Source organism: Nerophis ophidion, linkage group LG04 (assembly GCF_033978795.1).
Source record: "Nerophis ophidion isolate RoL-2023_Sa linkage group LG04, RoL_Noph_v1.0, whole genome shotgun sequence".
Taxonomy (NCBI): domain Eukaryota; kingdom Metazoa; phylum Chordata; class Actinopteri; order Syngnathiformes; family Syngnathidae; genus Nerophis; species Nerophis ophidion.
In genome coordinates this window covers 60,261,432-60,280,259 of record NC_084614.1, presented here as the reverse complement: position 1 = coordinate 60,280,259, position 18,828 = coordinate 60,261,432, and the positions used below count along the sequence as shown (strand labels likewise).

The following is an 18,828-nucleotide window of genomic DNA, read 5'->3' as shown; positions in this document are numbered from 1 at the left end:
CCTGCGATGAGATGGCGACTTGTCCAGGGTGTACACCGCCTTCCGCCCAATTGTAGCTGAGATAGGCACCAACGCCCCCCGCGACCCCAAAGGCAATAAGCGGTAAAAAATTGATGGATGAATATAAAACATCTTGCGGTGCAGATTTTACACAGTTGGAAAAATTGTGTCGGGTGTTTTTTAATTTTTTTGTTGACATCACTTTCCAACGAATTCCGCATAGTGGCTTGTTTGTCCGTGTTAATGGTTTCATCTTGGTTATTTGTTTTTAAAGCAGAAAACATTCCAAAACCAGACTGTGACGGTCTCTTGCCGTCGTCGTGCGGGTTCCACGGACCATTCAGGAAGGACATCTTGCTGAGCAGGTTTGACTCTTATTTTTTCAAATAAAGCTTTGTCTTTTGGTCTGATCGCTTTTCAGCTGCTCCTCTCCTGCTCGCTCCTCGCTCGCTTTCAGTCGGCCGCGTCGTTGCCGTCTTGCTCTCTCTCTGTCGCTCTCGGTGGTCAGGTTCTCCTACTCCTTCTCCTATGATCCCTCCTCCTTCTCCCCTTTTATACAGCCAGAGGAGAAATGTCAATTGTGTGTCGGTGCGCGATCCACGCACCTGAATTTGATTGCGGCGGCGTCGCTCCCGGCATGCCCCGCCTCTCCGCTCATCCGCATTCTCCGCCTCCTTGCCGCCATCTTGGACAGGGCTGCAGCGTGCCCTGCCCCGCCGTCGGCCCATCGGCTGCGCCTCCCCACACAGACATTAAGCTTTGCGATCATCTATTTTCCTCCTAATGTTATCTCACGGTGCATTCACTTGCAGCAACGAGCAAGGCTCTGTCTGTGTTTTCATCCAACCACGTTGTACTGCTTGTGCCTTTCGGGGTCGCTGGGGTTGTTGGTTCCTATCCCAGCTGCAGGGCTGAAGGAAGTGTACACTCTGGACAAGTCACGACCACGACCTCATAGCAGGGTCAACACAACAGCATTCACACACTGGGGCCGAATTTAGTGTTGCTCCCATGCAGTCGGGGAGAACATGCAAATTCCACACAGAAAGACTCTGAGCCCCGGCAATGAACCCGGGACCTTCGTATTGTGAGGCAAACGCACTAGCCCTTTTTCAGCGCTGCCTTGTAGGTGCATCATCTGTGTGTACAAACCCCGTTTCCATATGAGTTGGAAATTTGTGTTAGATGTAAAATTAAACGGAATAAAATGACTAGCAAATCATTTTCAACCCATATTCACTTGAATATGCTACAAAGACAACATATTTGATGTTCAAACGGATACATTTTTTTTTTTTGTTGCAAATAATCATTAACTTTAGAATTTGATGCAAGCAACACGTGACAAAGAAGTTGGAAAAGGTGGTAATAAATACTGATAAAGTTGAGGAATGCTCATCAAACACTTATTTGGAACACCCCAAAAGGTTGCAGGCTAATTGGGACAGGTGGGTGCCATGATTGAGGATAAAAACAGCTTCCCAAAAAATGCTCAGTTTTTCACAAGAAAGGATGGGTTGAGGTATCCCTTTGTCCAAAACTAAGTGAGCAAATAGCCAAACAGTTTAAGAACAACGTTTCTCAAAGTGCAATTGCAAGATATTTAGGAATTTCAACATCTACGGCCCATAATATTATCAAAAGATTTAGAGATTTTGGAGAAGTCACTCCAATAAGTGGCATGGCCGGAAACCAACATTGAATGACCGTGACCTTCGATCTCTCAGACTGCACTGTATCGAAAACAAACATCAATCTCTAAAGCATTACGTCAAGCGCGAGCTACCGGTCGATCGCGGAGGGTGTGTCAGTCGATCGCAAGCCAGGCATTAAAAAAATGGACATACAAATGAGCAATCATCAATCTTCACCAAGACTTCATTTTCCTCAGTTGTTTGACATTCTCGGCACCCGAGGATCTTGTGAAATGACGCTGGCAGCTGCGAGCTCATTATTAAGAAAAAAATCACTGACAGGACGGACGGGGAGAAACACTTTTTATTTCAACAGACCGACTACAAAGTTCCTGTCTTCACCATAAAAGACCTGCTTCATCCTGCCTGTGATAACAAGATAAGAGTCTCAGAAAGCTAGGGTGCAAAAGCTAGCAAGCTACGGAGTTTGATGCCAGTGTATTTCTCCCCAGCCCTCAGCGACCGCTCCCTCTCCTTTCTCGCCCACACACTCACTGATGTCACTCACCTGATGTCAACACATTAAAGGAGCGACACACACATATGCTACTCTCATTAAAAACGAGAATGCAAGTTGGACAAATGAGATGCCAAATCCAACCACTTTCATGTGGTATTGAGACAGAAAGGAGGACTTTTTTTCTCCTCCATTTGAAAATGCGGACGTTATCAGCACCACTTTCTGATTCCAATCAATGCAAGTCATTAGAATCGAATACACCAACTTATATTTTTGTCTTCATGAAAGAACGAAATCTATAGGTGCTTGTATTGCTTGTATTATCTTTAAACACCATTAACTTGTTAACAAAAATGTCTCTTTCATAAATAAATCAATATAAATTATAAATATGAATGTGGTAGATCTCCTCGACTTGGTCAATTGAAAAGTAGCTCGCCTGCAGAAAAAGTGTGAGCACCCCTCCTCTAAAGGAAATCACCACATGGGTTAAGGAACACTTCAGAAAACCACTGTCACTAAATACAGTTCGTCGCTACGTCTGTAAGTGCAAGTTAAAGCTCTACTATGCAAAGCGAAAGCCATTTATCAACAACATCCAGAAACGCAGCAGGCATCTCTGGGTTCGACATCATCTAAGATGGACTGACGCAAAGTGGAAAAGTGTTCTTTGGTCTGACGAGTCCACATTTCAAATTGTTTTTGGAAATATTTGACATCGTGTCATCCGGACCAAAGGGGAAGCGAACCATCCAGACTGTTATAGACGCAAAGTTCAAAAGTTCAAAAGCCAGCACCTGAGATAGTATGGGGGTGCATTAGTGCCCAAGGCATGGGTAACTTACACATCTGTTAATTACTGCTGAAAGGTACATACAGGTTTCGGAACAACATATGCTGCCATCTAAGTCCCGTCTTTTTCATGGACGTCCTTGCTTATTTCAGCAAGACAATGCCAAGCCACATTCAGTACATGTTACAACAGCGTGGCTTCATAAAAGTGAGTGCGGGTGCTTTCCTGGCCCACCTGCAGTCCAGACTGATTGATTGATTGACTGATTGAAGCTTTTATTAGTAGATTGCGCAGTACAGTACATATTCCGTACAATTGACCACTAAATGGTAACACCCGAATAAGTTTTTCAACTTGTTTAAGTCTGGGTCCACGTAAATCAATTCATGGTACAAATATATACTATCAGCATAATACAGTCATCACACACATTAATCATCAGAGTATATACATTGGGATGAGGAGGGTTTGGTTGATATCAGCACTTCAGTCATCAACAATTGCATCATCAGAGAAATAAAAAAAAAGTTAAAGTTAAAGTACCAATGATTGTCACACACACACTAGGTGTGGTGAAATTTGTCCTCTGCATTTGACCCATCCCCTTGATCACCCCCTGAGAAATGAGGGGAGCAGTGGGCAGCAGCGGTGCCGCGCCCGGGAATCATTTATGGTGATTTAACCCCCAATTCCAACCCTTGATGCTGAGTGCCAAGCAGGGAGGCAATGGGTACCATTTTTTTGTAGTCTTTGGTATGATTTGAACTCCCAACCTACCGATCTCAGGGCGGACACTCTAACCACTAGGCCACTGACATTGAAACAATGTAGGTCTGACTTAGGGGGATATGTACAGCAAGCAATGAACATAGTGAGTTCAGATAGCATAAGAACAAGCATATACATTAGAAATACATTTGATTATTTACATTTGGTTATTTACAATCCGGGGAGATGGAATGTGAAGGGGGGAGGGTGTTAGTAAAGGGTTGAAGCTGCCTGGAGGTGTTGTTTTAGAGCAGTTTTGAAGGATAGAGATGGACTTACTTTTACACCTTTTGGGAGTGCATTCCACATTGATGTGGCATAAAAAGACAATGAGTTAAGACCTTTGTTAGATCGGAATCTGGGTTTAACATGGTTTGTAGAGCTCCCCCTGGTGTTGTGGTTATGGAAGTGGTTTGACATGTACTTCGGTATCAGGGAGGTGTAGCGGATTTTATAGACTTATTGAGTGTTGTTAAAAGCAAAGGTGATATAACCCAGTGGTGAACATGCCCTTTCCCAACTACTTTGGCACGTGTTGCAACAATGAAATTCTAAGTTAATTATTATTTGCAAAAATAAAATAAAAAATAAAATAAAAAATGTATGAGTTTGAACATCAAATATCTTATCTTTGTAGTGCATTTAATTGAATATGGGTTGAAAAGGATTAGCAAATCATTGTAATCCGTTTATATTTACATTTAACACAATTTCCCAACTCATATGGAAACAGGGTTTGTAAGTTAACGGAATTGTTTCCACCCTCCAAGACAAAGATTGTGGTTGACTGACAAGAAGATTCACACTGTTCATTTAACTCTGCCATTGAACAAGCGCCCTCAGGTGCTGAGCGTAAGTAATGCATAGAGTGAACCCTCTTTGTTCCCTGTTTGAAAGCGAGACAAGAAAAAACACCCAAGGACATGGCAATTTATCAATGCTGGCAAAATTATCAGGTTTATTTCACATATCGTTATCGGTCCATGACTACGTGACGTAACAGCTAAACTATAAACATGTTGCACAAAAGCAAAATAAAAATCTAATCTGATGTGTATAGTTAATTGTTTTATCCTTGTTCTAACTGAGGTTTTACAAGATGCCATTTATGACATATTTTTTACAAATATTTGTCAATTTTGCATGAACTTACTGTCGTTCGACTTTTCCACTAAATCTATGTGTTAGGGTTGTCCCAATACCAATATGTTGGTGCCGGTACCGGTACCAAAAAAATAAAAAAATATTATTTGCTTTATTTTAACAGAAAATATTATGATACATTAAACATAATTTTGTTATTGCAATCAAAGAATAATTTTGGCATTAAATAAGATAGTGAACATACTAGACAACTTATGTTTTAATAGTAAGTAAAAAAAATAAAGGATCCTAATTTGGTTGCTGACATATGCAGTAACATTGTGTAACATTCTATTATTTTGTCAAGATTATGAGGCACAAGTGGTAGATAACTGATTATTGATCTACTGTTATTACCTGTTTACTTTCTGTTTTAACTTGTTCTATCTAAACTTCTGTTAGAATGTAATAATAACTTATGCCTTGGGCAGTTTTGGTACAGCATGGCAACATAAGCTAGCTAAATTCTGATTGGATACAAACTAAAACTAAAAAACAGCACTGGAATGAGCATAATATGACATGAAGAGAATATGAATACTTGTATATCTTTAGGGAAAGTAAATAAAAAAATTATTGTATCTTTAAATTTGTTTATGATTCCTGGTTATGTTAGGCCAGCAGAGAAGGCCTTGCTGGCCTGGACGGCACACCACTGGTACAACCCTACTATGTGTACATATGTAAATGTTCCAAATCGAAGGTGATGAAAGGAAAAGCCATTAATTCTTCAATGCCAGCATATCTGCAGTCTTGCCTGCTAGGTAAGTATCTGAAGGTCCGCAGAGATGTGTGTTTTCCATGCATATGTATGTCAGTGAGCAACACTCGGGTGGAATGTCAGGTTCAAAGCATCGCCCACGTCTACATACCACCATGATGCACTTAAAAGCAGTCCCTCTTGGCTAATCTCAATAAAAACCTTCGGTAAACCTATGACTTGAGCCATAAAGACCTCAAGGATGGCAATATCACTATCTTCTATTAGCCTCCACATTAAACTTTCTCGTGAGAGAATGGAAGCATGTGGGTGTCTTTCTCTAGCTGATATACTAACCAATATCAAATGAACCTTTCTGTTTATCGTTGTCCGGCATGACATTAGTTCAACGCCTACGCAACATAACAACCCCTGCTTTGTGTGTCACCCCCTTGCCTACACAGTGCCATTAGTCACTTTGTAGTGACTGACAAATATCTATCTCGAATCTAATGCTACTTTTATAGGCAATACATGTCCAATATCATATTATTTGCAACCATTTTAAAGAAATTCAACGTTTGTTGTCCACAATAAAGACTAGATGCTGTACATATCCATTATGTTCCTTTTGATTGTTGTTTAATAAGTGTAACTAACAAACATGTTTACAATTTTGACCGCATTAAGTTTTTCAATGTATTATTTCAATTCTTATTAATGATATATGTAAAAAGTTGTAATCATGTTGTGAGCTTTTTGAAGTTCACGGCAAGCACAAACATTTTGTTTATTTCAATTGTTTCCCTAAACAATTGAAATAAGGTTGAGGTTGTAAAGTGTCTTTTTATCTGATTACTCAATTAATAAAACTAACTAATAAATAGATTACTTGACTACTAAATAATTAATAGCTGCGGCCCTTACACACAGATGCCATATTGCCAATTATCCTAAACAACATAATATTAAGGAGGAGGACGTAGGGCCACAAACATTAGCATCACTAGCATAGATACAGTACATTAGCTACAGTGCTCACAATATTGTCACATTTTACTGGCAATCATGCTGGACTAATGTACACCTGCAATGCTTGTAGCTGACTGTAAGATAGTTGATAAACTTTGTTTTTAAGATAATGTGTAGCGAGGCCTGTGAATTAATAAAACTCGTTGTGAAATGGTGGGCATATACACAGAACAGGCTTATCTCAATAGTATCTGGTCAGAAGGAGCCTCTTCCAAAAGAGGACCAAGCAAGTTAGGCAGATGATGCATCGTTTGGTGCTAGTAAACACGTTACTGTTAAAAAAAAAATTCAAATGTCATTATGACATAATTATTAAAAAAAAAAAAAAAAAAACTCAATTGGGTCAGCATCGCGCTATACTTAACTGACCTCTGGCAGGCAAAGCCGGGCTATTTATGGACTTAACACTAAATCTTACTGGGCAGTAGGAATACATGCATATAACCTGATATAATTCAATACAACAACATCAATGGTATCAGTTTTGACTGACAGTGTCAAGAAGGCATTAATGTAACAATATGTTTTCATGTCCAAAACTATTTATCTGCACCCACAAAAGTCAAGACCAAGAGGGCTTTGACAGCAGGGACTGACACAAGTGAGAAAACAAAGCCATCTCACTTTTGAGTTTATTGCCACGTCAACGAGGGTGACTAGTCATCTCAGACCTCTGATGAGTCATCTTGAGCTCTGACCCTAGAATTAGACAATCACTATGACCTCAGTACCTTGCGGATGAATTCAACACTTTTTGAATAAAAAAAAAAACAAAATAGAGTCATCACCTATTTTGTCTTGTCAAACCGTTGCCATTCTCGGAGGGTTGACGTCTACATAGTGAGATGGATTATGAGACATGCAAATGATGATCATTATGGAGACAGAACGTTTGATTTGGGCAAATTGATGCAAGGTTTCAAGTGATCACAATAGGCTCGTATAAGGGAATGAATGGGACTTGCAATAACTCACAATACTTTGAAGAAATATATTGATGTACTTCCAACGTAGACATGGATGGTTTTTAATACCCTTATATACGGTAGTAGATAAAAAGTAGTTACCAAAATAACAGTGCGCTGCAGAGTCAAAATATATTCATTACACAACAATTGTTGTAACAGCTTTGTACAGGTGTAGCTAATGTGTTCTTACTGTATATTTCTTATCTACACTTTTGTGTTATTCATGCCAAGCTGGCCTTTGAGTCAAGGGCTGCCGCATAAAAAAATAAATACTACTACAACTCCAGACATACATTAAAAGAAAACATTAAACATATGTTTTTTAAATGCCTACTGTGATAGACTAGAAGCCTAAGGTGAGCTGTTGACTGAAATCCTCAAATATAGACAGGGATTTATGCATTTTGGGATAGTAAAATACAATATGAAAAGCAGCATGCCAGAAAATTGATTTTGGAATTGTCATGTTTTTGTAAAAAAATGTTATAAATAATTTTAATTAGGGTCAGTACAATGTTACAGGGGTTAGTCCTGGTGCCTCACAATGAGAAGGTCTTAGGTTCGATCCCTGGGCTTGGGATCTTTCTGTGTGGAGTTTGCATGTTCTCGTCGTGACAGCGTGGGTTCTCTGGCTTCTTTCGACCTCCAAAGACATGCAACTGGATATAGGTTGTTTGGCAACACTAAATTGGCCCTAGTTTGTGAATGTAAGCATGAATGTGGTCTATCTGTATTGGCCCTGCGATGAGGTGGTGACTTGTCCAGCCCTGCCTTGCGTCCGAATACAGCTGTGAAAGGCTATCCCAGCCACCCCCGCAACCCTGAGAGGGACAAGCGGTAAAAAATGGATGGATGGCATTTTGATTAGGGATGTCATTTATATAGAAATGTGTTTTTAAATGTTTTTAATATCGTTTAAAGTACCTCTCAAATTAAATGGTTTAGACCAGCGGTTCACAACTCATGTCAAACTGGGATCCTCAATGCATTGTCAAATGAAGCATTTTTTTAAACAGTCTTGGTCATCCTTTTCAATATAAATACATCAAACAAAAATACACACTCAAGGGCGGCAACTTATAATAGATTAAAGTGATCAATTTGATTGGAAAACATCCTTGATTTATATTTTGTTCTTTATAATCCAGACCCCATAGACTGCCCTGAAGTTTAAATACACAAACATAAAAGTATTTCCCTAAAATACACATTAAAGCTATAAAGTGTGTTTTATCTGATTCCTTTATTAATCTTAACAAACCAATTGATAGTTGACTCGTTTAGTAGGCTAACCGATAGCTGCAACTCTAAAGCACACGATACATAATGATGTCTATAAAGTGCATTTCAGGGTACGTTATTAAGGAAATGAGGTGGGATACGATAACTGCATCCACAAAATATATTTTAAAATCAAAGTAAACATCAACATTGCACTAAGTAAGTACACCCCTCCTGAGAAACAGCGTCCTCTAAAGTGGGCATTTGTATTTAGCATAATAGGGCGTTAGTTTTCCAAAATGTGTAATTATTTGTAAAAAACCAAAGAAATAGACAAAGAACGATACAGCCACTGCAGAGAACACTAAGTCTTAGGGGAAAAAACCTTGGGTCAGGCACGACTGTGTTTAATATTTTGATCACATTTTGGTCTAGCCGTCTAAAACCCACCCAGAATGGGATCTATGATCAACCTTAGGATCCCGATCCACCATTTGAGAATCCCTGATTTCCCTAAATTTATAATGGGATGATGACAGTAGGGATTAGGGATGGAACGGTTTATGACTCTCAACGGAATCGCGGACATGATCACGTAATGATCAAATAAAAACAGAATCCACTGTTAAATGTGAAACATCACATACATTTACATAAATGTGACTGGAATGCTTTCATCATGAGGAGCAGGAGCATTTATACCCAAAACACTCAACCGCCCCCTCCCAATATACACAATGTCGAAATGGACAGCTTAAACACCGGCTAAGTCCGCGACAAACTACAAAACTAATGCTCGCCAGGACAACCCATACACCTTCAACATATCTTGTCTGCTTGTGTTGTTGTGGACGAAAACACAGATGCACGTTCAATGTACAGCCACTTGAGAGGCAGTCCTCAATCATCTCCACTAAAAAACATAGCAGCTGTCAAGGGCCCTTGAGAACAGTCGTACACTTCCAACTTCCACAATAAATGTATGTCCCCTCGAAGGATCATGACAAAAAAAAAACGCATGCCTGATCAAAAGTGGTCAAAAATAAGCTTCCACTTTTCAAGCTAACTGGATGCTAATTGGATATGCCATAAAGAGTACATGCAACAAATTAGTATTTGCGATTTTACATGGCAATTTCTACGACTCCAAATGTGGCAATCAAAACTACAACTAAAATGCACGTTACAATCAAACAGCTGGTGTGCAGTAAGTACAATACTTACAATATAAACACTTTGTAGGGCTCAAGACAAGACTGGCACATTCAACTTAATACCAATAGACTACTTTCTGACTATGGCAACATACATACAGTGGGAAAGGTTGTATTTTTGCCTCATTACTGTTAGAAACCTGTGTGTGACTGAAGCATTAAAAAATGGGACTATCCAGAACTACCTGCAGTGGGCTCATACAACCACTAGGTAGCAGATGTGAGCAGACCATATTGTATCATCTTTTTCTCTTTCAGACTTATCAGGTCTTACTGTATCAGGTTGGGAGTGTAGTCTTCACACATTCTTCACGCACGCTAACAAACAACAACCTTACCAACTGTAGTACAAACTGAAATAAATACATATTTGCAAATGAGTAGGGCTGGGCGGTATGGCTGGAAACTGCATTAGGATATATAAGTGTTTTATATCCTGCGATGAGGTGGTGACTTGTCCAGGATGTACCCCGCCTTCCGCCCAAGTGCAGCTGAGATAGGCACCAGCGCCCCCCGAGACCCCAGAGGGAATAAGCGGTAAAAAATGGATGGATGGATGGAAGTGTTTTATATCAGTCAGTATTGATTAATTCTTATTTTTTTATTACCTATCGAAAACAAGGACGAGGCAAAACATTTATTAAATGTAAACATTTTTATTTAAAATTTAATCTTTCGTTGATTATAATCCCTCAGCAATCATTTTCTTCTAATTTAGTAGTTATAAAATCACATTAAACACTGAACAATACTTCTTAAAATTAAGGTGCAAAAAATAAGGAATATGTAACAAATACTTAATAAAGTGTAACACACAGGGTTGTCATGATACCAATATTTTGGTACTGGTACACGTACCAAAATGTATTTTGATAATTGTTGATACAATTCGATACTTTTCTGTTTTAACATGTTCCATCTACACTTGCGTTAACATGTAATAAACACTTATTCTTCTGTTGTTTGGATACTTTACATTAGTTTTGGATGATAACACACATTTTGGTATCGATCAGATACCCACTTGTCACAGCATCATACATTGGTTATAATTAAAGTCCTCATCTGTATAGGGACATATTTCCTGAGTTTATAAACATAACATAAATAGAAGAAAAAGGAAAAACGATTTTGTGATGATAAAAATATCGATGTACTCATAGTAGTATCGACTAGACACGCCCTTGTACCTGGTATCACTACAAAGGATGTCAGGTGTATATCAACCTATGGTGTTTGTTTACATTGTAGAGCGCAAGCTTGTTAGCGGTGACGCCGGTTAGCTATTGTATCCTCTTATTGTGTGAAGCATGTTGAGCTATTCCTCAACCTGCAGGAATGATACTTGTAAGAAACGTACTTTATTTGTCGCCATGGAGGCGAAAATTAGTGATTTAGAAGTAGCTAAAACACTGCCGACGGCAGATGGACGTTAGCCGCTAGCTAGCTAGCTATATTTTAAAGCACCTCTTGCAAAGTGGCATTTTAGTGTTATAGCTTCACTTTTATTATTAGTTTTATTTAAGCCAAAATGTGTCCATTGTCCCTTTTCTGTTTACACACTGGATCTGCCTGTAAGTACTCCATGATTGTGCGTTGCCGAACATGCTCCTACGGCGCGCCGTCATGCCCATTAGGAAAAAAAGGGAACCGGTAATTTTTAGAGGCGGTATAATATCGTTTATGATTCATTAATATCACGTAGCTTAACTAGTACCGGTTACCGTACATGTTCTCCCCGTTACTGCGTGGGTTCCCTCCGGGTACTCCGGCTTCCTCCCACCCCCAAAAACATGCCCCTGGGGATAGCTTGATTGGCAACACTAAATTGGTCCTAGTGTGTGAATGTGTGAATGTTGTCTGTCGATCTGTGTTGGGCCTGCGATGAGGTAGCGACTTGCCCAGGGTGTACACCGCCTTCCACCCGAATGCAGCTGACATAGGCTCTAGCACCCCCCGCAAGCCCGAAAGGGACAAGCGGTTGAAAATGGGTGGATGGATGGACGGTTATCATATAACTCTAATAACAAAATAGTGCAACGTTTGAAAATGTAAACATAGAGAAACCTGAGAAAAATATATTTTCTGCAAGCTTGGTACCAGGAGGTGTGGTATTAACAGTCTTGGTGGGGACAAGCGCCTTGCAAAATTTACAGATCACATTGGTCTGACAAAAAACTGCCATACTGTCAAGGTGACTTTATCTGTTTTATCAACAATTTATTCGCTCTCTGAAGCACTCATGTTTAGTTTCTCTTTTCATTCAGGAATCAACCACGAGATGGCGCAGCCAACCTTGATAGTTGATACTGTTACCTGATAGCCTATTAAAATGCCACTCTCATTGATCAGTGATTACTTCCTGTGTTGCCCAGTTGCTAAATAGTAAGTGCCTTTGTCCATGCAGGTTTGAACCTTGCTTCACAACTTCCATTTTCTGCTGATGAGGAAGAAAAAAATTGATCGAACGTTTAATGGAACACAATTTTTATTAATATCAATTACGACAACTGAGTTTAAGAAAACAACATGTCAACTTAATAGCTTAGTTATCATTATAAGCTCAGTGTTAAATGTTGTGTAAAAAATAAGATTTTATTTCCAAACAAATGTACATTCGTTTCCACATGAAAACATACATTAACGATACCAAACATCAGGGCCGTCAAAAACCGATTCCCAAAAATGGTACTTTCAAATGTGAAAGTTGCCTATCCCTACGAGATACCTCATATAATTTTGTGAGAATTTATGATGGGGAAGTTTGGCTCTAGGACAGTTTAACTACATTTCCACTATGCTCTATGAAGAAATTGCTGTTCAGTATGTCCAATGGCTGTTCAAACAGCAGCATTGGTCGCAATAAACTTTTTTCAGCCCAAAATTGCTAAATTGGCGGGTGTGTACGTGTCGTCATGTATAAATTAATCTTTGGTGCGGAAAAAAGTGATACGAGTGCGGTGAGTGGAGCGTTGTTGAACGGCGTGGAGCAGTTGGAAGAGTGGCCGTGTCAGCAACCTGAGGGTTCCCGGTTCGATCCCCACCTTCTATCAAACTCATTACGTCCGTTTTGTCCTTGAGCAAGACACTTCACTCTTGCTCCTTATGGGTCGTTGTTAGGGCCTTGCATGGCAGCTCCCGCCATCAGTGTGTGAATGGGTGAATGTGGAAATAGAGTCAAAGCGCTTTGAGTACCTTGAAGGTAGAAAAGTGCTATACAAGTTCAACCAATTTACCATTTACGTTGAGTGATGCACTCAGACATCACAACACATTGTAACTGCCAATGAGTCACAAAGTAGCATATTAATGAAAGAGTGGGACCTGAGCCTCTGATGTCTTACGTAAGCGTTTCATGCTGTGAATCACGTATGACATTTTCCAAACGTCGAAGCAAGTCAAATGCACACACATGCCTTTTTATGAGATCACGGCAGGTTCGTCACCCTGCAGACCACTATTGAATCATCCCGGAACTAAATGGTAAAGGTTGGGGAATGCTTACAGGTAGGGATCTAACGATTACTGCTTTTACTTTTAACTGTGAGAGACAGAATGTGAAAAAAAAATCTAGGAATTCACATTGTAGGAATTTTAAAGAATGTATTTGTAAATTATGTTGGAAAATAACTATTTGGTCAACAATTCAAAGCTCTCACAGATGGAAGAAGGTTTTGGCTCAAAATCGGATGATACATGGCCCCATTCATTCTTTCCTTAACACGGATCAATCGTCCTGTCCCCTTAGCAGAAAAACAGCCCCAAAGCATGATGTTTCCACCCCTATGCTTCACAGTAGGTATGGCGTTCTTGGGATGCAACTCAGTATTCTTCTTTCTCCAAACACAACGCGTTGAGTTTATACCAAAATGGATACATGGATGATACAGCAGAGGATTGGGAGAATGTCATGTGGTCAGATGAAACCAAAGTACAACTTTTTGGTATAAACTCAACTCGTCGTGTTTGAAGAAAGAAGAATACTGAGTTGCATCCCAAGAACACCATAACTACTGTGAAGCATGGGGGTAGAAACATCATGCTTTGGGGCTGTTTTTCTGCTAAAGGGGACAGGACGATTGATCCGTGTTAAGGAAAGAATGAATGGGGCCATATATCGTGAGATTTTGAGCCAAAACCTCTTTCCATCAGTGTGCGCTTTGAATGGTTGACCAAATACCTATTTTCCACCATAATTTACAAATAAATTATTTAAAACTCCTACAATGTGAATTCCCAGATTTTTTTTCACATTCTGTCTCTCACAGTTGAAGTGTACCTATGATGAAAATTACAGACCTCTATCATCATTTTAAGTGGGAGAACTTGCACAATCGGTGGCTGACTAAATACGTTTGTGCCCCACTGTGTGTGTGTATATATATATATATATATATATATATATATATATATATATACATATATACATATATATATATATATATATATTGTATTTTTTGGAGTATAAGTCGCTCCGGAGTATAAGTCGCACCTGCGAAAATACATAATAAAGAAGGGAAAAAACATGTATAAGTGACACTGGAGTATAAGTTGCATTTTTGGGGGAAATGTATTTGATAAAACCCAACACCAAGAATAGACCTTTGAAAGGCAATTTAAAAAAATAAAGAATAGTGAACAACAGGCTGAACAAGTGTATGTTATATGACGCATAAATAACCAACTGAGAACGTGCCTGGTATGTTAACGAAACATATTATGGTAAGAGTCATTCAAATACCTATAACATATAGAAAATGCTATAAATTTACCAAACAATCTGTCACTCCTAATCCCTAAATCCGATTAAATCTGTTTTGTCTAGTCTCTTACGTGAATGAACTAAATATTATTATTTGATATTTTACGGTAACGGGTTAATAATTTCACGCATAAGTCGCTCCCGAGTATAAGTCGCACCCCCGGCCAAACTGCGACTTATAGTCCGAATAATACGGTATATATATATATATATATATGTATATATATATATATATATATATATATGTATATATATATATATATATATATATATATATATATATATATATATATATATATATATGTATATATATATATATATATGTATATATATATATATATACAGTGCACTTGAAGAATGAAGAAGAATGATAAAAAAAATAAAAAAAACATGGGCATATGTGGTGTGTTGCATCCTCTATGTAGCTGTCTGCCATTTTGGAATAATATAATACGCTTTTATTCAACGTCCACTCGCTGCAATACGCTCTCACGTCGCCATTAAGGTTGTGTGTAAGAGCCTTTTTGACTTAAATACTCTTGATCCTTGCAAACGGCTTAAATGCAGCGTCTCTTTAGCCCTGCGTGTGTGCTATTTTTCCACACCGACAGCCCTCAAATATTCATTATGACAGCCAGGACTGGCCATGTAGCGCCTTCCTCGGTTTTATTTTTTTTATTTATTTTATTACTTGGGGGGTCGTTCTGATAGCAATAAACCACGCATCATGAATGTTTGAATTACAAGTGACGTGAAATAAACACCACAGTGCCAAATTGGCTAGTAGCATCCGCGGCTAGGTGCATGCTAAATTAAGCTAGCTCACTATGAAGAAAGAGAGTCGGAATGTTACCTGGTTGGGAGATGGACGGCAATAAAGAGCCAGAGGAAGAGCTTGACGGGGAGGGAAGAAGGCTTCGCCATGGCCGTCGAACATTTGGAGGCTACGTTTGGTGAAGAAGCTATCATCGTCATCATCGCCATCGTTTCGTCTCGCGGTGCAAAAAAATGTCCGTCTCGTTTTTTTTTTTTGTTTTTTTTTTTTTCTCAGTGCATCGCGCTAACCGGGGTTGGAGCGCCCGGGCGAGATCGGACAAAATGAACGGACACACCAAAAAAAAAAAAAAAAGAAAAAGAAGAAAAAAAACACGCACACAAAAACGCGAGGTGGATGAGGGCGCGCATGCACACGCGCACGTTCACGCGCACACGCACAGGGCCCCGCAATGAAGCCGGTGAGAGGACGTGAAGCAGCCCCGGTGTCAATGCAGATGGAGGCGAGAGGAGCCCAGGCACGCTGCCGCAGCGCGGATCTACACACGCGTGATTTCACCACGCGCACACACTCACACACACACGCGCGCGTACACACACACACACGCACCGTATAGAAGCGACAAGCAAATCTCATGCTACTTGATTAAAACGATACACTCAATTTATTGAAAATAGTTAATTTTCATGTTTTCTATGCTTCACAGTGTGTGTGTGTGCATTCAGCACTCCATGTGGACAAAAGTGTGTACACACAGCCCATCCAGCCCTCCATTTTCTACCGCGTATTCCCTTTGGAGTCACAGGGGGCGCTAGTGCCTATCTCAGCTACAATCGGGCGGAAGGCGGATTACACCCTGGACAAGTCACCACCTCATCGCAGGGCCAAAACAGATAGACAGACAACATTCTCACACTAGGGCCAATGACCTACTCAGTGGCCTAGTGCAGTGGTTCTCTAATGGGGGTACGCGTACCCCTGGGGGTACTTGAAGGTATGCCAAGGGGTACGTGAGATTTTTTTTTTAATATTCTAAAAATAGCAACAATGGAAAAATCCTTATAAATATATGTATTGAATAATAATTCTACAAAATATGAATGTAAGTTCATAAACTGGAAATAAATGCATCAATGCAATATTCAGTGTTGACAGCAAGATTTTTTTCATAAATATTGATGTTAAAGATTTCTTTTTTTTAAGAAGAAATGCTTAGAATTAAGTTGATAAATCCAGATAGATCTATATTACAATCCCCAAAGAGGGCACTTTAAGTTAATGATTACTTCTATGTGTAGACATTTTTATTTATAATTGAATCACTTGTTTATTTTTCAACAAGTTTTTAGTTATTTTAATTTATTTGTTCCCAAATAGTTCAAGAAAGACCACTACAAATGAGCAATAGTTTGCACTGTTATACAATTTAATAGATCAGAAACTGATGACATAGTGCTGTATTTTACAGCTTTATCTCTTTTTTTCAGCCAAAAATGTTTTGCTCTTATTTGGGGGTACTTGAATTAAAAAAAAAGTTCACAGGGGCTACATCGCTGACGTAGCCCATCCATCCATCCATTTACTACCGCTTATTCCCTTTGGGGTCACAGGGGGCGCTAGTGCCTATCTCAGCTACAATCGAGCGGAAGGCAGCGTACACCCTGGACAAGTCACAACCTCATCGCAGGGCCAAAACAGATAGACAGACAACATTCACACTCACATTCTCACACTAGGGCCAATGACCTACTCAGTGGCCTAGTGGTTAGAGCAGGGGTGTCAAACGTACGGCCCACGAGCCGGATCAGGCCTGTGAACAGGTTGTATCCGGCCCGCAGGAGGAGTTTGCTAAGTATCAATGAGCCAAAATTTTGGAATGAAAGAAACTGCTTTTCTAAATGTGTCAGCCAGATGTCGCAATAGCAATTATTTTTATCTTTGTAGATTATGCTACATACGTAAAAAAAAAAAAGACACGTTAGTGTATCAGTCGAATAAAATGCGCAAAATACATAAACAACGTCTTGTGATTTGATTTTTATATCTTGATAGAATGAAAATTAACACCAATGTACTGACTGGTGAAAATGATCACATAATTTATTCAGAAGGTATAAATAATGACAAATAAAGGTAGACTACTATTAACCGCAACATGTAAGTGTAAAAAAAACGACAATAACATTACAATTACAAGTCCAGTTACTTTTAGACCTCCAACCCATATCACACCTCACTCCAACCCACTTCTCCAAAGTGGGCTGGCTCAGGGTGGAGGACAGAGTAAAACAACTTGCACTGAGCCTATCTATAAAATCCGCTACACCTCCCTGATACCGAAGTACATATCAAAGTACTTCCTTAACGTAAATGACCGCCATAACCACAACACCAGGGGGAGCTCCACAAACCACGTTAAACCCAGTTTCCGATCTAACAAAGGTCTTATCTCATTCTCTTTCTATGCCACATTAATGTGGAATGCACTCCCAACAGGTGTAAAAGTAAGTGCATCTCTATATTCCTTCAAAACCGCTCTAAAACAACACCTCCAGGCAACTTCAACACTTTACTAATACCCTCCTCCATTTACATCCCATCTCCCCGGATTATAAATAACCTAATGTAAATAATCAAACGTACTTTGGCTTCCTCTCACCTCCAAAGGCATGCACATCGGGATAGGTTGATTGGCAAATCTAAATTATGTTGTATGTGTCTTATAAGTGTTTACTTTCATTTTGCACACCAAATCTGTGTTGTTTTTTTTTGCCTGAAAGTGACACAGAACAGATTTTGTTTCACCAGTCTAAGTACATTCCCAGTGCTTCAAAAAATCTGATCTCTCCGTATCAGATTCAGGCCACATCAGGAGGTAGTCTGAATCCGATTGGAATCTGATGTTTTTAAATGTGACTTAAGTCAAAACGCGATGTGACCTACAGGTGTCTTTTTCATCAGCTTTGGGCGAGCTTTGTCGTTTGCGTTCGTGGGAAAAGACCTTGCCCGCCAGCGGAAGTGGATACTTTGTCACAACATCCAGTTTCGGTGAGCAAAGTTTTTTTTTCGACAACTGAATCAATCAATAGTGCGCAAAACTAGGCTTTATGAAGGAGAAATAGCGATTGTTGAAGGACGGTAATTCAATTAATCCATCAATCAATCAATGTTAACTTATATAGCCCTAAATCACAAGTGCCTCAAAGGGCTGCACAAGCCACAACGACATCCTCGGTTCAGATCCCACATCAGGGCAAGGAAAAACTCAAACCAATAGGACAATGAGAAACCTTGAGGG

General features: G+C 39.5%; 1 protein-coding gene across 3 annotated transcripts in view; it reads right to left on the bottom strand.

Annotated features, from left to right (window-relative positions):
• The window catches only part of gabrg2 (gamma-aminobutyric acid type A receptor subunit gamma2), a 94,645-nt gene extending 78,565 nt beyond the window's left edge, over positions 1-16,080 (bottom strand). Inside the window, exon 1 of one of the 3 annotated variants that reach the window (XM_061898618.1) lies at positions 15,609-16,080. In XM_061898618.1, coding sequence (XP_061754602.1) covers positions 15,609-15,739 — 131 coding nt within the window. In that variant the 5' untranslated portion in view covers positions 15,740-16,080. The remainder of the gene's footprint in view (positions 1-15,608) is intronic. The other 2 variants (XM_061898616.1, XM_061898617.1) reach the window with 2 other exon arrangements.
• Between the last annotated feature and the right edge of the window lie 2,748 nt (positions 16,081-18,828).